Source organism: Ambystoma mexicanum, chromosome 6q (assembly GCF_040938575.1).
Source record: "Ambystoma mexicanum isolate Mex_15411 chromosome 6q, UKY_AmexF1_1, whole genome shotgun sequence".
NCBI classification, from domain to species: domain Eukaryota; kingdom Metazoa; phylum Chordata; class Amphibia; order Caudata; family Ambystomatidae; genus Ambystoma; species Ambystoma mexicanum.
This window is the reverse complement of record NC_090937.1, coordinates 1,468,101,178-1,468,123,573: the sequence shown is the minus strand read 5'-3', so window position 1 is coordinate 1,468,123,573 and position 22,396 is coordinate 1,468,101,178. Positions and strand designations below refer to the sequence as shown.

General features: G+C 45.3%; 1 protein-coding gene across 1 annotated transcript in view; it reads left to right on the top strand.

Moving 5' to 3' along the window:
- Window positions 1–22,396, top strand: part of POLR1A (RNA polymerase I subunit A) — a 1,786,762-nt gene that overhangs the window by 13,198 nt on the left and 1,751,168 nt on the right. Inside the window, exon 2 of the mRNA XM_069632173.1 lies at window positions 15,417–15,621. Coding sequence (XP_069488274.1) covers window positions 15,417–15,621 — 205 coding nt within the window. The remainder of the gene's footprint in view (window positions 1–15,416; window positions 15,622–22,396) is intronic.

The window sequence follows — 22,396 nt, the reverse complement described above, 5'->3', positions numbered from 1 at the left end:
GTATGAACTTAAGTTGACCCTCTGATTATGCAATGTATATATGTACCTTACCCTCTCCACTATGCAACTAAGCTTTAAGTATACTTTGTACGCTGTTTCGCCCAATTACCTAAGGATTCGGTGCGCCCTACAAATTAATAAACAAACAAACAATGTGTTAAATAATCTGACTTCCCAAACTTGTGCTTTGATATAACTGAAGTTCATTGGACAGCCTCCCTGATTTTAGTGACCCGTTCCTCGTGGCAGGTGCCAGTGGAGTTTTGTAAAAGGGGACAACCCTATTGTCAGTGTAATGTGACAGGACCGATTGCAGAAGTGAAATTCAGAGGGGTTTGACAGTTGGGACTAGCATCTGGGTCCCTAAGGGGAGTTGGCGAACTGGAGCACGAAAGAAGCAGCAGGTGTCTGGTAAGTAATCAATGAATATGTCCCAGGACGTAGGCATTTCACTTGTAAAGCTCTTGGGCTCCCCCTTCCTAGTGGGGACACAGCTCAACATACAATTTACACACAAACTGCACCACACAAAATTTAGGTAGTTTCAATTGTGACTATATCTCGTCCTCAAAAGATCAAGGATAACTATCACAGATCTCCCGAAGGAGAGCCCTTTTCTATGACACGTGTTTCGGCTCTTACTGAGCCTTTTTCAAATTAGGGCATATTATCTGTGAACTTCATATGCACAGGCAAACATAAACACGAACATACATTTTGTATTACGAGCGGACAGAGATTAAGGGAGGGGTAGGGTTTAGATGGGGTAGACAAAGAAAGAAATGGAAAACAAAAACAGAAATGCAAATGAATATAGTCATAGCCATAAGACCGAAGAATACATACATAAATAACACTAGTGCATGTATTATATCATACGCCATTTATCATTGTTCTAAGCTTTGCTTAAGAGTGTTCAATTGTCCATCGATTTATTAAGTCCAGGCTCTTCCTTTTAGTGAATTATATCATTAGGAGCTAAAATTGCACAAGTCCCACCAATCCATTGAGCTTTTAGTCATTATTTTCCTATCAATTGTCAGATTAATACAAGTTTACAACAGAGCCAGTTTAAAGTAAAAGAAGGGTTGGAGAAAGCCCTATCTCACCCTAACACTGTGAAGGGTTTCCCTGCCTCAACAAAATTAAAGGATGTCCATCTCAGAATGTCCAAAAACATAAAGAGTTCTCTTTCCTGCGTCCAAAATCCTATCCTCACCATTACAAGATAGACCTAAGAAAAATCTTTCAACGTTCAATTCTTGTTAATTTGACATCCAAGCCTGCATTGCTTACCGCCAGTGGCTTATTTGGCTTATTTCCAAGACTTTCCTATTCTGTGGCCCACCTCGCTCCCTTGAAACTACAGTCTCCTTTTTCCCCCCCCAATTGATATTATTGGCAGTTGCTACCCTACAAAAACATGCATAACAAAACCATATCAAAACTAAACAAAACCACATCTGTGGCATGTCTACAAATGCATATTTTAATGTTTCTTTCCCAACAGCACAAAATGACCCTCTCCACCCTCCTCAACAAATTCATCCCCTTCCTCCTCCTCCCCCTTCCCGTAGTAGCAAAGTGACATGGTTCATAAGTACCACAGCCCAATTGCATTCTCTGGGCAATGGTGGACTGTTTTCTCTGGTCAGATCAGGAGTCTAGTTAAAAGAATTCCAGGAATCCATACCTCCATTCACACCTTCCCTTGGGCACCAATCCCAAAAACCTCTTTACTAATATTCACCTTTCCTTGGGCAGGTCGCTATCTGGGCCAAATTTATTAAGGAAGGCAGAGCACTCAAGTTCACATCTCGGTGTCTGTTCATGCAGCTACCCGGTCAAAAGTTCCATCTCCTAAATATCACAGGCTTTCAGAACCCATTGCCGTTCACTATGAGGCAGTGCCCTCTTACACCCCCCCGCCCCCAGCCAGACAGGCTTGCAGGAAGTGGGCCATATGCGACATCCTCTTCCATTCACCCTCTAACACTGACACTCCAAACAACACCAACAGGGGGTCCTGGCGCCTCTCTACCCCGTCCAGGGTCTTTATCCAGCCGACTACCTCCTTCCAGAACTCCTGCACCTCCTTGAATGCCCACCGCATATGGCAGTAGTTAACCCGCTGGCCACATCCTCTCCAACATCTATGATCTATCCCTGTATACATCTTTGAAAGCTTCACAGGGACCCATTTCCTTCTATACAACATTTGAATGCCATGCAGCTTGTACTGGCATGCTATAGACGTTCTGCGAGCACTCCTACACAACATTATCCACTGCTCCACATCCAGATCTATCCCCATGTCCCTCTCCCACCTACTCTTGCGCATTTCTATGACGCCGCCTAGTAGGTTCACAAAGGTCCGAAGGAATACTCCTTTAAACTGAAGGTATTTGAAAACTGACAATGTCCCTATGCCCATACTCTTCTGCAGCACCGCTATATCTACAAACCCTGCTCCTTTCTCCACTTGCCCCACCCTTTCCAACCCTGCCTCAAACTAATCCTGAAACCTAGTGTGATCCCGGATATAATCCTGTATCTGCAGCACCCATATATGGCTTATGGCTCAATGGAGACGGCCACATCGTGATTCCAGTAATTTCCCTTCTAGTTCTCCATAGCTACCACAATGGGCCCAGTATGCGATGCCCCTTAACTTTCAGTGGAATCGCCTCCAGGGAGAGCCATTCCCCCATTGTAACCGGCTGACACACATGGATCTTTATTTGCACCCATTGTCTTAGTGTGTCTACTCTTAGGTGGGGGACTAATGCCCTAAATTGCGCCGCTCTATTGTACGTGCGCATAACCGGCAACCCAACCCATCCTCGCTCTCTTGATTGTACCAACACTCGGTAAGGCACCCTTTGTTTTTGTCCCCGCCATATAAATTTGTTGTTTCGGTGCCAGTGTCCGGCATTGCAAAGGGCAATGCTTGATAGAGATGCAATACTTTTGGGGAGCATTGTCGTCTTGACTGCATTCAACCTACCGAGTCACGACAAAGTTAATCTCGACCATGCCTTCATGTCCCCAAAGAGCCTGTGCAGCAGCGGGAGATAGTAAACCAAATATAAATCGTCCACATTTCTGGGTAGCCTCACACCCAGATACCTTATGCTGTCCTTTTTGATCGGAATCCACCAGGTCACTCGTTGCTTCCCCTAGTACCTTGTCTCTCAACTGGGAAGAGCACTGACTTATCAACTTTAACCCTGAAGCCGGACACTCGTCCATAGTCTCCTAGTAGGCAGAGGGCCCCCCGGACAGCAAAATTGGAGATGTGTAGTAAACTATCATCTGCATATAGGCTGAGTTTATATTCTGCATTACCCACTCTTATGCCTGCTATCTGCTCCTCCTGCCTCATTTTTATACTAAGCTGCTCTATGGACAATGCAAAAATCAGGGGGGACAGTGGGGACTCCGGGCGTGTTCCCCTCCTGAGACTAATAACAACCCCCCGTGCCATTGGCTTTGCATATATCGCAAAACAAAGAGGTGATGGCTGGAAGGTTTGAGTCTAATCCTAACCTCTAGCATTGCTCTGGGCAACCCTCCAGACCATCGTTCTTTGCCTGCCAAGCCCTTACAAATGGGGAAAGACCATATCCAAATCAGGATTGGTCCAAACCTCCCGACTGCTGCTTTTGGGACTTCCCCTTTTGTAATGGCTTGGTCTGGAGGGTTGCCCAGAGCAATGCCCGAGGTGAGGATTAATTCAAAACCTTCCAGCCATCACCTCTTTTATTCTGCATAGGCGGCACCTATCGCCCGCTGTATTCTCTCCAACGCCTATTCTACGAAGCACCGCTAATGAGAACCCCCACTCTTGTTCCATGAGATCCAGGGTCTTGCGTATTCCAAACGTACCCTGCCTCCCAGCATTGAAGCCCACCTGGTATCAGTCGAGTCATCATCCCTTCCAGGCAGGTGGCTAAGATGCCCGTAAAAATCCTTCATCTACGTTAAGTAACAAAATCACATGATACGAGTGGCACTGGGTGGGGTCCCTTTCTCCCTTCCTTGGGTATGACTTCCCTTTCTCCAATAAATTGTTATGCACTTTAGTCATGGCGCAGAAGGGAACCCGAGAACTGCTTATTAAAACCTGTTGTATACCCATCCTCGCATCGGGCCTGCCCGTTGAGGAACCACTTGATAGCTTCTAGCACTTCTCCCACGATTATCAGGCTCTGTAGGAGCTCGACTTCAGAGTACCTGAGCCCAACCACATCCACTGCTCATAGATTCGTCTGCTGCCATCAGTGCGTCTGGGTATTCTGTCTCATACAGGCCCTCATAGTACTGCATGAACATTCTGCTATTTCTACAGGTGTATCCTTGGTGCGCCCTCCTGAATCCTCCAGTATCGCAACCCATCTCTCGGCCCGCTGCGCTCTAAGCCTAGCAGCCAGGAGCACATCGGCCGTGTCCCCCTTCTCATAGAAACTTTGCTTAAGATAATTTAACTTAGGGTTTCGCCCAGTCTAAGCGCCTTCAACTCTGCGCTCCTCTTTTGTATGGCCTCTAGCACTTCCTCTTCATACCCATTCCCTGCATGCATCTGCGTCTCCCTTTCCGCAATGTCTGCCCTAAGCACCTCTCCCAACAATCTTTGTTCTCACTTCCTGCGTACTCCCTCTCTCATAAGGCTCCCCTCCAGGTTTATGTTAACATATTCAGAAATGTCCCCGGAGACCTGTTCAGCAAAGAGTGGGTCCCTCCATAAGGATTAATTACACCTCCAACTACTATCCGCTCAATGCATTCACTCCATATCTAATTCCATCATAACCATGTCATGGTTGGTCCATCCCACCGGTCGAATTTCACACTGGAGGACTCTTTCCCCCTGATCAAAAACAGGTAGTCAATCCTGGCATCAGTAGTGTGGGTGTGGGGGTGGGGGGGCAGAGAAAAAGGTATAGCCCTTCTGCCCCGGGTGCATCATTCTCCATGCATCTACTTTCTCGGGAGGATGGCTCAGGGGGCCGGGGGGGCAACGTGCTCACCTTGGAAGCAGGACGAAGCGCATCAACACAGGTTCGATTTATGTGTCCGCGTATTAAGTGTTATAAATACCCAATTATACATTATAATTACTAACCCCCTTGCTTTGATGGCGCAACCCAGGTGTCCCTCTTTTTGTTCCCCCTCGGTGGGGAAGGGAGGCCGTGCATTTCACTGATTGCCTATCCTACACTTCATCCACCCAGGAGTTAAAGTCCCTACCGATGACAAAGGGATCTCCCGGCTGGCTCTGAATTTCATCAAAGGCACGCTGAAGGAATCCCCTTGGCCCTGGTTAGGGGCGTAAAACGCGGCAAGTACTATCCTCATATATCCAGTAAGTCCCCCCCCCATAAGCGGACGACCCTCCAGCCAGTTCTTAACCTTGCACCCCTGCAATCAAAACTGTTTATGCAATACTATCCCCAACCCACCTCGCTTCGCTGGCCCTGAGGCTCAATGCACATGCCCCACTCCTGCCCCTCGCAGTCGCCTCTCATTTTCACTTCAAACTGCAGGGCAAACGGGTATCCCCATCTGTATCTGATCCCTTTTTTCAATCAACCTCTTTGTTAGTGGCCGACAATCCCTCCCCTGAGACAGCGTCAAATTGGATAGATCTTGATAGATTACAACCCGTGAGCCTTCATACTCTAGGTCCTGCTGCGATCGTGCCCTGGTCAGACCATCAGCCTTGTCCCTGTTCCTCCGGAACCTGGCTACAACCGAGCATGGACTGTTACCATACAGGTTTCTGCCTTTGTTAGCTCTTTCCAGCCCCACCCCTCGGCTGCAAATAAAAAGTTGACAGTCGCTTGCACCTAGTGCTCCACGTGCGATGGAGTCTCGCCGTCAGCTTCCCTTAGTCCTAGTATACAGATATTATTCCTCCTCTCCCTATTGTCCAGGTCATCCATTTTCAAGGACCCATCCTCCTCACGCAGCTCCAGCTCTGTCTTTCAGGCATCAAGGCGCATCTCGACCATGTCAGCGTCGAGCTGATTATTCTCCAGGCTTCCAACTTGCTCTCCTATGTGTCCATCCGGCCTGTGTGGTATGTCAGGGATGCTTGCAAGCCCCCCCAAAGCACCTTAATTTGAGGCAGGATAGTCCCGATATCGTCTTTTGTGGCAATGTGCGACATGCCACCTCCGTCGGCATCCTCCGCTCGGGCACCTTTGCCGGCACCCCACCTTGTTTCCCTGCCTGCATCTCCCCGGGTCCAAGCACTGGGTGCTGCCGCTGTGTTCACACCTCTTCCACCAACATTAACTCTGGGTGCTATGTGCTGACTGAGCCCCACCTGTGTTCTCATGCAGTGGCCTCTGAAAGCACCATCTACTGCCCCCCTTGGCCTGAGTGGCAGCGTCAGTCAATGTGCAACCTCCACTGCTGGGGACGGTTGCGTCTTGTCCCCACACCTGGATCCAGTCACCACACAACTGATACCGGGCTCACGCCCGGAATATTTCCCGCCTGGCTAGGGTTGTGCCTTCTTCTCCTCCCGCCTCGAGAGTGTTGTCCACACCTCGTCTGGAGTCCTCCCCGTAGGGTATCTGTCGGCTCCGGGGCCACCATCTCGATGCAGCTCTGCCACCCCCTGATGGTAGCTGATGTGTGGGTCTGTGCCTATGGGGTGCCAGGGGCACCTGGGACCCCTTCTGCTCTCTTTGCCTTGCAATGTCCAGGTTCCGGCAGCTAGCTCAGGTACATTACTTATATGGGGGCAAGGCACCTGCAAAATGATAAACCCCCCCCCCCCCCGGTCCTGGGGATCAAGCAACTAGTTAAACCCCGGCAGGCCCAAGGCAGCACCCGCCCAGCCGGCACGGGGTGGACGCTCTTGCTGCTTCCACACTGCACCCCACTGTCAAGCTAACGGGCTCCTCTGGTCCCCACATGCCTGTAGGCTTGTGCTCCTTTTAGCAGCCAGGAGGCTCACTTGTTCCTCCACTGGAGAGCCTGGTTCCTCCTTAGCTCTATAGTAGGCCACCTTCATGTGGTCCGCTGGCCACGCACTCTGCTGGGCTGCGCCTTGTTCGCGGGTGCACCCGCTGTGAAGGCATCATGAAGCAAGACACATACAACAGACTTATATTTCAAACTAAAGCACTTTATTAAATCAAATGTCAGGATGGTTGAAGGCCTATTTTGCCCTATGCTAAGGTGGGATTTCCCTATTGGAATAAAACTAAGGAAAGTCTTAGTCAGATAGTTCCAATTGTAAGTCTCTGTGTCCACAACCTATACTTGCCCTCACCAACCATGTGTAGGGATGTTATTAACCAAAGAAGCAAAGTTCAGGGATTCTTCCAGCTCTCAGCTTTCTTTCCCTAAGTATAATGTAGTCCCACAAAAGTCTCAAGATCACCTCTCTCGAGCTCCAAGCAACAAAGTTCAAGATAATCCTTGGGGTTCCCTTGCCCAGGTCTCATGCAACACCTTTCCAGACAAAAAGGGGGAGGGTCTTGAGACCTCGCTCTCAAGACAACATAAATAGGTTCTTCTGTCTTGGGGCTCCCTTCCCCAATACTCAATTTCACCTTTTATACTTGTAGTTCGTTTTGCTCAGTTGTTTTTCGCAATATGCTTGGTCTTCAGTATTCAGGGCTCACTGGTCTAGGCGCAGTTGTTAGACCACACAGTCCACTGATTACAGGTCAGGCAACCGAATCCCTGGGCTCTTCAACCCCCTTGCAGGTTCCTTGGCACTTGCTCCTGTGCACCAAGGGTTTCCTTGGTGTTTGTTCCTGTGCCCCACAGTGTTCCTTGGCACTTACTCCTGTGCACCAAGTTGGTTCTGCTTAATGTCTTTTGATGGGCCTCATGGCCTTATATACAATGACCCACTCTTTTGGCTTCCCCTTTTTCAGCCTCTGGGGTTGTACTTCAATGTTCTTACTGGGTTTCACATGTAAGTCACTTCAAGGTTTTAATATGTTTTGAAGATGAATTGCTCAGAATTCAATAGTTACTTGTGTTGCTTCAGGTTTAAGTTTCATTCCAAAAAAACAAAACTCTTGTGTATTTTCAATGCATTATTGTTCTTGAAGTTTAAATATAAGTTTAAAATGCACTCTTGAGAAAATAAAACCCTCTCATATAAGTTTGCTTTTCGCTCTGTATTCAAATGTAGTTAAATGTAGGTTGGCTTTCAGATCAGTGTTTAAAATGTACTTTTATAAGTTTGCTTTCAGTTAGGAATTGAAAGTACATGGACCAGCACTTGCCTGGAGTCCGTTTCGGAGCTTCCCGGTGTCTGCAGGCCCCTCCAACACTCTTCAGCAATCTGCTCCTTCTCCCGGTGGTTTCTGCTGTTTCCGCTCTTCTCCTGCTCGCCTGCCAGATACTTCTTGCTCCAGTTCTCCTTCTGCTTTCCAGAGGACGCAGATGGCGCCCTGCTTCGGTGTCCAGTCCCACCACAGCTGCTCCCACGAAGAGCGGGTCACCTGCTAGTCACTGCCGCACTGACCTCTCTGCTTCTCACCCTTCTGGGGCTTCTCCCTCATGTTATGTAACTGCAGCCTTCTTACAGGCTGGAGGTGTGCCTGGTCAATTAGATCTGCCTGACCGTAGTTAGGAAGACATGACTGTGAACACCACACATTTTCACCACTTAGGGACTGGGACGAGGAAGCTGCATTCCAAATGCTCGGAATGCAACTTCCTCGTCCCAGTCTCTAAGTAGTGAAAATGTGTGGTGTTCACACGTCTCCTGTTCCTCGTAGAAGTACGTCACATCAGGGCAAGTGAGGGAAATGGGCTTAATATAGCTCATAAAGGTCGGGCTACGGTCAGGTAGGAAAGGGGGTATACCATGTCTCTCCTAAGGGCACCCCACTCCCAGTCCCCAAAGACCCTCCACCCAGGTGATCCTCCCTCGTTTGTGCACCTCCAGGGTCAAGGTCCAAGAGTGATGGCCTTTCCCTGGCCACGTGCACAGAGGATCCATGGGGAATAGGAGTGGAAATACCCTCGGGTTTCTCACACCGCTCAGCGGGGTGGAGGGAGCCCCGCTCTCTCTGCGGCTACTTTGCCACCCTTCCCAACAGCCCGATGGGCCTCTGGCGGTACGCTGGCTGCACGCCTGTCAATGCGGGCCCAGCCCACAGCCTTTTTTCCTACATGGGCCTGTGAACAGCGGTGCCAGCGCATCGCGCCAGCTACACCAAGGCCCAGCAAGCTCACAGGCAGGACCCTTTACACTGCTTTTCACAACGTTGATGGGTTTCAAACTTGCACACTTTACTAGGCAAAAGCCTTGCTCATGCCCTTTTCATCAAATGGGTCAGTGACCCTCAACCTTTTCATTTGGTACTATCATTCTTTATTACAGGGCTTTTTCCGTTCGCTTTAGCAGTCTTCTTTACTTACCCATAATGCGTGGCATTCGCCCTGAAGCGCCACACTATCCTGCTCTTCCCTTTTTAGGCTTTCCTGGTTGTTTTGGCAGCTCCGACGTTCTTCGCATCGTCGAGTGGTTGTTGTGGCTTGCTGGCGGCTCAGAACACCGTTCCGCCCCTTCTCTGCTTCTCGCCTGGTCTCCTGTGCCTCCCGACATCCTTGCGCTGCCCCCGACCTTGCCAAGGCAGACCTCTGGCTACTCCGCTTTGTCTGGACAGCATTTCCAGTAGCCTTCTAGCGTCGGGCATCACTCTGCTTGCTTTCCAGCTCCCACCCTGCTTCACGTACAGCAAGGTTCTCTGTGTGGTGTCTCTCTCTCCACAGCTCTCTCCATTCGCACAGCTGATGGGTGTTTAAACATCCCGCTACTGGCTCCTTTAACTTCCAACTTCACAGAGTAACACCCAACCCTTCCTTACATATGATAAAGTCAGAGTTTATGTGTTACTGTAATGCATCAAACAGTCCTGCTGTGATGTGGACTGGGATGAAGAAGAACCCAAGAATGCTAATGCCAAGCATGAAGAGTGTTTGACCAGCTGTTGTTAATCAAACTGATGTTGCACTGGGGCAGTCCCAACTACTTAAGCAGAAAAGTAAAGAAGGAGAAGAGCGACATCTGGAAGGAGAAGTCAGCAACTTAGGGGGGCGCCAAAAAACCTGCGAGTTTGAAATGGGGCGTTGGAAACACTGCATCGAAGCAGTGGTGTGGAGTGACCAGAACGAACCAAAGGACGGCAGGAAAGCATCTAGTCAGTTGGCTGGGAGCTGTCAACCCTGAAGTTGAGTAAGGTGCTGGTGGAGTGGCCTGTGGTGGATGGACTGTGCGGTCTAAGAACTGTGCTAAGACCACCTACACTACCCTACAGCGGAGTCCCGTAGGCAACTAAATGGAAAGTATGAGGAACTGTGGTGCTTGCGCAACATGTAAATGGTGGGCCTTTGAGTCCGAAACTTGCGCCCATACTGCCAACAGTAACGGACCACGAAGTGAAGTAGGCCGAAGAAGAGCAGAAGGAAAAAAAGGACGAACCCACGTCCCTGGCAAAACCGATGAAGAGTTCCCGGAGACAATGTAACGGGAACAGTAATAAGTCCGGGCGGGGGCCTGGAAAACTTGGGAAGTTGAAGCAAGGCAAGCGAGAAGTAGATCATTTTGTGAGGCAAATCCCTGGTTAGTACCGTAAGACACTGGTTTTGAAGAGTCCAGAAGTACTCAAGGAATCCTCTTCCTCGTCGTAGTGGGGGAAAGTTGAAGGATTGTGTTCAAGTGGAGTTAATACACAATCCGTGGGGAGAACTAGAGTAACTCAAGAAAAGCTTGTTAAACTGGATATGATATGATGGTTTATTTATATAGCGCCTATACACAATGTGTTTCAAAGCGCTTCACAGCAAGAGAGGGAACAGGGGAAAATGCAAAACATTCTTACAGGCCATGAGCAACAAGAATGTTAAAAAAAACGATCATGCTCGGCCTAGCGACATTTCAGATAGTGCAAGGTCTAAGACACAAATAGGAAGGAAGGATGTAAACTATAAGAAGGGAGTCAGTCTCCTAGTCCCGGGATTTGTGGAACTTTGTGAAACCCTAACTTTGAGCGACTTCTGCCCAAGAGAAGGGCGTCATTCTCCTGGGCTGAGTTAAGATCTCTTCAGTTAGCTTAGTGATATGTGTTTAAGTGACGGGGCTAGAATAGGAATTTTGATTAGGACGGTACTTTGCTTTTGACACAACAAACTTCCTGACCGGCCCAAGATTTTGTTTTGTTGAGGTAGGGAAATAACCTCTAGACTTAGCGACAGATGCGTTTGGTTTTCTTTTGATTAAATAAAAGTTTGTAGCAACAAACATGCCTTCGCTTGGTCAGACTCCTCATTCCAGATGACCATACCCTACACAACAGATCACAAACTTTGTGTCCTTTTTATCCAATTTTTCCAGAAGCTGCTGTGAAATGCACCCTTTTTATCCTTTTTTTTTATTTTTTAACGTTTCACAGGTTGAGAACCACCACAAACCACTTTTGGTTAGTTCAGGCTCCATCCTTTGGCTTGTTCGCTTGCACATAGTGTGGGAACAGTTTATGCCTCTTCATTAAAAGAAAAAATTCACCAGCCACCACTGGTTTCTATGCTCTTAGCTGATAAGTGGTCTTAGTGGTATTGACTGGACGAAAGCCAAAATGAAGCAGGGTGATGAATTTCAAGTTGCAAGCTAATAGTCAGTCGCTTGCACCCTGGCAATAATTCCATTGTTCCACATGCACAAAGCTCACAATTTCTTATTAGCCAGGAGTGAATTGGCACTTGCCAATGGCTAGTGAACAGTGAACATTTTGTAGCCTGAATGGGGGATTTTTTGATTTTTATTGTTCCTATCCCACGGTCTGCCTGCTAAACACTAGAACACACATCCTATCCTGTTAACCGTTTATTTAGTACATTTGATATGTGTTAATATGTAGGAAACAAAGTCATGGCCTATAATTATTCCTCAAATGTACCTATATACAAGTAGAATCTCCTCATGCAGAATTTATCTTCTGTTGATTTCTCTTTTTTTTCTTTTTGGCCAATAAGAAACACCTCTCTGTCAAATCCAACTACTGAAGAGATGTGTTGATGTTTTTCTTTTTTATAGTTATTAGTTTTTCGTTTTTAAGTCAATTGAACAACAAGGTAGCTGATGTCTTGCATCTAATAAAACAATATAATAAAAGGCCAGATGTATGTTTGTCGGATGCAGTCTTACACAGTAGAGACAAATTTGCATAGCTTTGCCTGTTGTCGCTGCTAGAGGGAGCTGTTGCCTTAGGATATGCAGTGGTCCTACTGTGTCAATGAAATCCTGCACTTTGGCCCGTGTACACAGGCTCTTGCACCAGTACTCTAATTAAAAATGTTCCGTAAACACTCCAGAACATGTACATTACTTGGCTTTTAATGGCAGCTTGGAGCAACTGGCTATTTCACATGACTACACTGTGCAGAACATGGAATACATGAATGTAACTATTGTATTCCTTAATGCTGTACACGTGATGTGGTTCTAATATGATAGCTCTTTTATTTGTCCTTTTTTGGTCGCTGTCTTTTCCTCTGTGCTGCTTTAATTTTTTATGTTGGATAAAACTTGAGAAGAGTCACCCCTAAAACCCCCTTTGTTCTTTTTGCTTTCCCTACTCAATTGCACGTGGGTGTATTTCGCTAATAGGTTGGGGGCACATCAAAACAAATAAAAGATCACAGATAAAAATGCGCACCAAGGAAAAGGCACTGACAAAATGTCCCCTTTTTATTTATTTGTAGTGCATCTATACTCAAATTTAGCTTCCTAGTTTGGCAGATGATGGATGGAACGTGGCTTCACTGAAGTAAAGAGAGTTCTCAAGATTGCTGAATGGGGTCAAATGGAGATCCAGGTTTCAAAGCAAGGTTACCTGAGACCAGAGTCACCAGCTGGTCTCTAGACTACATCTCTGAAGCAGAGGCTTGCTTGCTCAAAGTAAAACCGATTGCTTTCCCTAGCATGCTTGTGCCTCTGAAAAGCTGATAGCGCTGGGAAACACCCAGCCATAGATATGTCTGTTGTATTGCAGCGGAAAGGCTCTCCACTGCTCTGACCAGCACCCTTACTTACTATGCTGCCTTTATAGTGGGGCCTGGGAAGACACAAGATTGCATGCACCTTTCCCACTTCGCTGTGCCAGAAGACAGAAGTAGGAGCGGAATGAGGCATCCCCGGTTTGCCTCAACCATGCTCTGCTCCTGCTTCTTAAATGAGTACTTCAGCATTTGATAGCTGTGCATGGCAGTGCGAGTAAATGTGCACATGATGGGGAGTGTTTGTCAAACAGTGATGACTGGATCAAGTGATAGGGGGATTAAAGTAAAGATGTAATGCCTGGGGCTCAAAGCTGCTCTTGGGTATCGGGCATCACCAAGTAAGCGGTAGCTACCTCAGTGGAATGAGGAGCTAGCACATAGTAAGTCATATCACTTACTCCTACTAGACATACACACTATAATTTTTTGTCCATTGTGTATGACCCATTATACTTTAAAACCCTTTTACATGCGTCCCAATGCTTTTTTTATACACGTTTCCTGTCAAAATCTTAAAGGAATGAAAGGTATCAACCCCCTCTCCGGAACCACAGAAGGCGATTAGATAGACAATCCCACCGTGGTTTGCACGGGCGCCTGGATATTAATAACACAGGTAACCACGTGGTAGCCAATGGGGGAAGACTGAGTTAGGGAAAGGGTGTGGACAGATAAAGGAAAGGTGGGAAAGAGAGAACATGCATATCTATATTTATAGCACAATCAAAACCTACTGAAATCCTACAATTCTAAGCCTGACCTCCAACATTTGATAATTGCTAATAATTCATAACTCCTGCATAACCTATGCATCATATTTCCTGTATGCTCCTTTCACAAACATGAAGGCACATTGTTTTCACTAACATAAAACATGAAGCAACAGATCACCCAAAATAAAGCGTACATGGACCCAAATGCAAGACATGATGTTAACAGCAAGCTGTATGGTACAAACGAGGGAATTTCCCTGGGATAAAGAAACAAGACATATGGCCCTTTGGGCTAGCAAAAACAACCAACCACAAATGCATTCAGAAGTGCTCTTCTTCACTTGACTAGAGGAGCCACTTCTATCTGACATGTAATATTCTGAGGTACATGTCCTTAATGTCCTAAATCAAAAACGAATAGCGTGCACCCATTCTCAGGGTGCGAGTATTCCAAAAGGTATTTGCATCATACTCCGTAAAATGAATGTGTCCTTAATGTTGCTCCTTAATGCAGAACACCGGTTGGAAACCCCTATGTCAGGAGCTCAACTGAAACACTTGCGCCAAACATAAAATGCGCAAGCACGTGTCTCTTAATACTTTCCCTGTTTATCACAGGATTGGAGATTGCAGTATTTGTACATATTAGCTCCATAAACAAACATGGCTCTGTGAAAACTGCCCAACACAATAGTGAATGCTATGCACTTATCTGCGCGTCCGGGTGCCTCTTGAGAACACCCAGACTCTGTGGAATGACGCTGGGTTACAGCCTGGTCCACCGCTGCTCACCGCCGTGGCCCGGGCTTCTCGATCAGCATACCGACGTCCCACTATGCACCTCCTCTGCTCACTCACGAATGCTGTGACTGCCCGTGCTGCACAATCCTTAATTATCCGCGGCAGTTTAGTAAGCCCCATAATTACCTTCAGCTGGCTCAGTGCGCGATTGCACACAGAACTACACGCTGGCCCACATACTGCTGGGAAATGTAGTTTCAAGCGCACAAATACCCACGGTGGCCCACATGCTGCTAGGAATTGTAGTTCCAAGCTTATTTTCTTGCAAGTAATGCGCCTTCTCTTGCCCCAAATCCAATTCCTGACATTTCCAAACACAAAGACTTAATAGCACCAATTGGTCTGACAGTCAAAAGTAGCTCCTCGTAGCAAGTGGTGTCATGTTAACCGGGCTCTTCTAGGCTACAAATAAATGGCTCCCAGGTCCCCCCAATTTCAAATTGTTTGATGATGCACATCATTCAACTGCTGATAGTTCATGCTTGGCATATGGTGTTCATACTTAGGAAAATAATTTCCATTGCTGCAGATGACAGGAGTAGCTGTTCATCTGATGATAAATGGGCGCAATCCATATTCTGGATCAATATGAGGGCACTACCCTGCAGTGTGCAGCGAGGTTAGTATGTTGTCGAATGACAGTAATGCCTGGCATTTTGATCACTACTTTGGTATATCTTGGTAATATCTGGCTACTGATGGTATCCCCTGGAAATGGGATGGCCATATCTGGAAAATGGTGAAGAGTACCTGGGCATGTGATGTCAATACCTGGCAATCAGTAAACATTCTTGATAGATTAACATTGAGGTCATGTAGTGTTATAAGGGGGAATCTAATGCTTGCTTTCTGCCTACTTAGGAAATTGAGTGTGAAGGCCATAACCAACCCACGCTACTTGGACAATGTTGGCAATCCAGCTGTGAACGGACTCTATGATTTATCTTTGGGACCTGCCGACAACAAAGAAGTCTGTACCACATGTGCCCAGGGCTTTCACAACTGTCCTGGACACATGGGCCACATCGATCTTCCGCTTCCCGTCTACAATCCCCTGTTTTTTGACGTAAGTGTTCTTCCGGCAGGTGGGTAGCCGTGTCTTGTTACTGTGTTTTGATACTCTGCTTTGCTGTGTTTTGATACTCTGCTTTGCTGTGTTTGGAGATACGATGCCTGGAGTGGCTTGTATCCAGGGTGCACTGACCAAGCTGCAGAGTAAACAATATCAATATTACAGAGCAGGCTGATGGTGTTCACTCTAGGCAGTGTTCCTTTAACGTTTCCCGCCATTCCTTGAATTGTGTAAAATTGATGGATTTTTGAATGGACATTAAAAAATGTTTCGGATTTTTTCAATTGCCTACATTTCTGTTTGCTGATCAATATTTAAGTATCTTTTCTTTTTTTTCTGTGAGCTGTAGTTATGCTACAGTTTGTATTCCACACATACACCAACATCCGAGTGGCAGCTGTTCACTCTTACATTGCTCAGCCCATTAGTATATGCCCTATATATTGATCATGCTGGGCAGCCTGGGCTAATGTGTTTTTGGGCGTGGCCCACCTTTTGAACAAAAGCACCTAAATCCCAAACCAAGACTTGCACACAAATAATTTCTGTGTTGTGGAGGATAGTGCATAAGTGATTAATTTCTAATGTTTACTGAATGTTATGGAAAATGTAAAGGTAGAATTAATCATTTTGGACAGCTATCCATCTAGTGCACGATTTGATGCTTTGATGCTCTCCCACAATTCCACTTTGATCTTCTAAATGCTCATTCTATCTGCAATAATTCTTGACCTTTTTCTCGGTTCTAATTTTCACTTAGAAACTTGGATCACCCATGACAATTCTATAACTCCTGCTTTTCTTCACACTGCCTCTACTTCTTTTTCCCATACCTCCCGCCCACGCTGCTATCTCCTTGCCCCAACCTCCCCAGCTTTTCTTTGTTTGAATATCATTTATCCTCCTTCTCTAATCCTTTCCCTGTTTCTCTTCTTGTTGTTTATCGTCCCCCTGGCCTATCTATTGACTTTCTTGAACATCTTGACCTCCTTTTCATCTCATCTGATTCCTTTTCTTTCCTTCCTGGGGATTTTTACTTTCCTCGTAATAATTCTTTACTCCATCTGTTGCTTTCTTGCTGATTCTTATCACTTTCACTTTCTTCCGTCCCCTTCTTCTCATCTGTATGGTTCTTGTCTTGACTTATTCGTCTTATTTCCTTCCGCCGGAGCTTGTGTAAAGCCGAGCGGCTTTGGAAAAGCTCTCACTCCTCTTCCCACCTTACTATGCTTTCAATGCTACATTCCTCTTTTGAGTCTGCCTTATTGCAAAGAAATCCTACTTTCTCTATCCCTCCACCCTCACCGTCTCTATCAGCTTCTACACAATATCATTTTCCCTATAGCCTTGATTAATCTGCTTTCTCCTCCCTTTCTTCTTCTAATTTCGCTTACTACTTTACATCTAAAGTAGCTAATCTTCGACTTGCTTCTACTCCTTCTCCCACTCCTTTTTCTTCTCCTTTGGTTTCATCACTATACACTTTCATCGTTCTCTCCTCTTACGGATCTTGACACTTCTGGTCCCTTAACTCAGGCTCATCCCACAGCTTCTCCTGACCCTCTTCCTTTTTTCTCTTATTCCCCATGTATATCCCCATCTTCTTCCCTATCTAACTTCTCTCATCTTCTACACTCTTGCTTTCCCGCGGCTTTCAAGCATGCGCTTACTATCCCGATTACAAAAAAAAAAAAGAAAAAAGAAATTGCATTTTTTCATGTCTCTAATTCCCTACTCACAGCTCGTCACTCATAAGCTTTCTTCTATTCTTATTCTTATCGATCTATCTGCGGCGTTTGACACTGTGGATCACTCCCTTCTTATCTCCTCTTTCCACTTTGGGTATTTTGGGGTCTGTTCTCTAATGGTTCTGCTATTATCTTTCACAACAGACTTGTTCTGTTACTTGGGCTGGACACTTTTTTTTTATGGTGTCCCCCAAGTTTCGGTACTGGGCCCTCTTCTTTTGTTCCCTCTCTACACCTCTCCTCTCTCTGCTCTTATCTCCTCTTTTCACCTCTCTTATCACCTTTACACTGATGACACCAGATCTTTCTCTCTTTTAACTCTGTTCTACATTCCACTGTCTCCTAGCTGTTCAGAATTGGATGTCTTCTCATTTCCTAAATCTCAGTAGCTCAAAAACTGAGGTTCTGTTCTTTCCCTCTTATACTATCTCTCCCACCCCACCGCCCCTCCTTTTCTTTCTGCCATCCACTCTTTCCTTTTGTCTCTCAGCACGCAACTTGGGCCAGAACTTTGATCCTTCCCTTTGTTTTTCCCTTCATATCACCTCTATTGTGCGGTCCTGCCCCTATTCTTTGTTTAATATTCATTGTGCGCGTGCTTATCTTTCCTTTCAGACCACTAAACTTATTTTTCTTTCCTCTTGTCTTTTCTCGTATCGACAACTACTGTTTATCTTTATTACTTGGCCTCTCTGCTTGGCATCTTTTCCCTCTCCGTTTTATTTATACCTCTTCTGTCCACCTCCTTTTCTCTCTACCCCCTCGTTCATCTATTACATCTTCTTTACTTTCAATGCCACTACTTTAGTTTGAATCCCCTCTTGAATCCTGTCTTTTGTATCACTTTCTTTTGATTGTTTTTAAATGTACCCATGGCTTGAACACTCCTTATCTCTCCTCTCTACTTTCGTTCTATGTCCCCTCACGTCCCCTGCAATCTCAAATCTATTACTGTTGACTGTTCCAAAGCTCCCTTGTATCTTGTTTCCGCTCTTTTTCTCTTCTAGCTCCTAAACACTGGAACGCTCTCCTTCTTTCACTTTGTTCCTCCTCATCTCTTTTGTATTTTCCAAACTGGTCTTAAACTCTCCTTGTTTGCCTCTCTAGTGTTTTAAAAAAAAAGTTCTGCCTTTCTCTGTTGTTGTAACTTTCTATTCATTTGAATCATTTTGATTATACTGTTGTTTTTTTTTTAATTGCTCTTATTGTACAGTGCCTTTGGCGAAAGGTGCTTTATAAATGTAATAAGATACAATTATTATGTGAGGCGGACCACTTGGTAAAGGATTTTCAAAAGGGTTTGACAAACCCCTCACTATCCCTACCCTCACAAGGATTTCCCTTCCCATTAAAATCCTTACCTGATCACCCCCTCTACTAATCACACATGACTGCATAATTGTAGAAATATAGAACATGCAAATGTGTATATATAACCTGTGCTTAAACTGTATAAATGTATAACCTGTAAATGTATATCCAACCTGTACTTTCCCATGTAACTAAGTGCCCCTCAAGTAACAGAGCTGCGATGCCCAAGGGCTGCCTGTGCGCTATACAAATGTAAAAAATAAATAAACTAAAGGAAATGCTCACAAAAAGAATCGGTCCCTCACACATACATACAACCAACTTAACAAGGTAATATATGGCAATTCAAATATAACAGAAACGACAGCTATGTTCACAATCTGATAACAGATTCTCTTTGTAACTTGGGTGAATTCCTGTTCCCCAGATTCAAACAGGATTTTCTTTCAGCAGTTCAAAATAGGAAAGTTCTGTTTTGTAACAAAGTTCTTCTTGCTCCAATAAGTCCCTCGCTTGGAATTGACCAACAGTTTAAAATATTCAAAAAGTCTTTTATATCTCCATGGGTGGCAGAGAGTTCCACTCAACTTCTTCTCAGAAACAAGTATTCTTCCACAGTTCCTCAGTATCAGCAAAAATGCTTTTGCCAGGACGATTCTGCAACAGTTCACAATATACTTTAGTGGTCTTGCCACTGCTTCGTCAATGCATTTGACCACACCACAGTACTTCAATGCTTTCCACCTGGTCCACTCACCTTCCAGATCTACCACTACAATGCCCCTTGCCCTGGTATACTTTCCTGCCAGGACTAATGAAACTACTGACACTATTACAAGTACTTCTGTGGTACAGTTTGCTTCAAACAACTTGTAAAGTCTCTTGAGTTTCTACACCATCAGTTTTGACAACTTCTTCTGGGAAAACATGAAATACATTGATGCGGTTTTTTCCACACTCATGATTTCCACATGCAATGTAGGTTATGCTCTCCTCCTCCTGAATACTTTGTCAGAAGGGCAGCTCTCCTGCCACCTTTGTTTTTCCACTCTTCTATTAATCAAGTGCTGATAATGTCTTTCTCTCACACTTTTGCTTAGACAATGTTTTTTTTAGTTTAGTTCCCACCATTGCTTCTTTCTCACTCTGGCAATAGGGCACACAAATAACTAGTTTCTTTTTTTAAAAACGTTAAAAAAAAATAGTTTTAGTGTTAATAGACTGTAACCAACATATGCATTTCCCTCCCCACCCAAACCCAGAACAAAACCAAGGCAGCATATAACAGTAGAAATATACAGGGCGATCATGTGATTGTCAACTGAACACAGTAAGTACTCCACTTTATTTATGGGCTTACTGGTGCATATTTCTACACAGACCACTCAGATTCCCCAACCTATGTCACTGCGTTCAGCAAGATCATCAATCATCACAAGTCTCTGGTGGATAAAGGAAGTTCAAATCGTCCCAGTCGGCAGCGACCTGAAGGAGACCCAATAGTCCAGTGGCCTGCTGCATGCTGATGGTGTTGCCGCATATTGCGTGTCTCTTTTCACACATGTTCATGTAATTCAGCCATTACCGGAAGGTCTGTGCTTTACGTTTCCCCCAGGACTTGGCGATAACAGACCTAGAAACTACTGATGGCATACCGACCAATTTATTCTCACTTCTGGAACTGCCTTCTACTAGTGCTAGTAACCTAAGTTCAGGCGAGTATTGCCATGGGGTGTGTAATATTGCATACATCGCTGTTTCTATTGCCGGCCACAATGGTCGTATCTGGTGGCTGGACCAAACTGTGTAGAATGTCAGCCATGTCTTGATTGCATCTATTGCAACTGGTTGTTCTAGCCGGTTAGAATCGGTGCAGCTTCGCTGGTGAGAAGTATGCTTGATGTAGAAACCTATAATGGGTCACCCATAGAAGATTATTTAAGGATAGAAATCGTGCCTGTCTGCAGATTACCTTCCAAAGAACTTTGGATAGTATCTTATCCAACGCTGATTCCCATCTGTCCCTAAAGTTACCAAGCTGTGGCGATCTCCGCTTTCTAATATTCTTGTAAATGGAGGAGACCAACCTCCTAGGGGATGAGGAGGTAGTGATATAATGCAGCAGGGGGGAGCTTATAGGTGCCTTAGGGTAATTTGGCCATTTGAATTTAAATAACCTCTTGCAGCCGAAAAAACAAAAACATTGTCACTGTGTTCCACTCGCCCCTATTCTTCAGGACTTGCTAGTTAATCCAATGTCCTTCTTCTACAAGATCTCCCAGCAAATAAATCCAAAGCCTTTCGAAATGGATACAAAATATCTTTTCATGGGTGATTGGTATATCACGGACCACAAATATAGCAAACGCAGGAGAGTAGAGAGCACCCTCATTGATTACATTACATAATATTTATATAGCACTCTATGGGCCCGTAGGCATAAAGGCGCTAACAGAGGTACAAGACAGACAACGAATAAGGACACCTATTCTAATTAAAAGAGTCCATCCAAAAGGGTAAAAAGGATTAAAACCAGCTGGAAATAAATTTCCAAAATAGTGCTACCCCTTGAGTCATGCTCAAGAGAAAAGAAAGGTTTTGAGGTCTTTCTTGAATGGTGTCAGGAGTTTATGTTTGCTCAGATGATCTGGAAGTTGGTTTCACAATATGGGAACTTTATAAGCAAAAGCCCCATTCTCCGCCTTCGATGTTTTTGGTCCAAGTTGCTCCAGAAGATTGTACAAACCTTTATCTTTGATGTGGCACTGAAGATATGGAGGCAACATTTGAATTCTACACTGAAACGTTATAACCAGGGTTCTGCATTTATTCTGGACTCCACTGGCAACCAGTGAAGCCCCCGACTGGCATCCGAGACATGTTCGCGCCTTAATAGCCCCACTACAACTCACACAGCCCAGTTCTGAACCTGTTGTAGTTTCTGTAGGGATAGCTTGCCGGTACCTAGTAATAGGCTACAACAATAGTCCAGCTTTGCCCCAATTATCGCTCTTGCGATGGTTTCAGCGCTTTTCTGTGATATGAGAGGCCTCAGGTGTGACAACAGTTTAACATAATAAACCGAGGAAGACACAACCGATAACGCATGCACTTTCATATTGAGAGACTGATCAAGAATGACTCCCATTATTTTAGTTTTTTGAAGTGGGCATATAATGTCATCCCCTAGCTTGAAAGAGCTGTAGGCATGATTAAGGACCTTCAGAGAATGTGGGGAGCAAACAATCATTAACCCAGTCTTAGCCCTATTCAGCGCCAAATAATTATTCAGCATCCAGTTTTCAATCAGGCTGAAGATTCTGTTAACTTCGAGCTCATCCAGTTCATGGGAGCTAGTTAGGTGAACCACTCATTGGGTATCATCTGCGTAGTTTGAAATTACTACACCCTCCTGCTCCAACATGTAGAAAAAAGGTGTCATAAAAAGATTTTAAATACATGGTGAGGTACTAGCCCCCTGTGGAACTCCAAAGAGAACCGGGATTGAATCAGCTTCCGCTATATCCGAGCAGACACTATTGTGCCTGTGTTCTAAAAATTAAGTGATCCAAGCAGCGGCCTGGTTAGAAAAATTAGCCACTTTCTTGAGCCTCTTGTTCAAAATGGAATGTTCGATTAAATCGAAGGCTGCAGACTGATCCAAAGATATGATCAGTGAGATCCCTCTCTTGTCCATTTGTGTTAGTAGC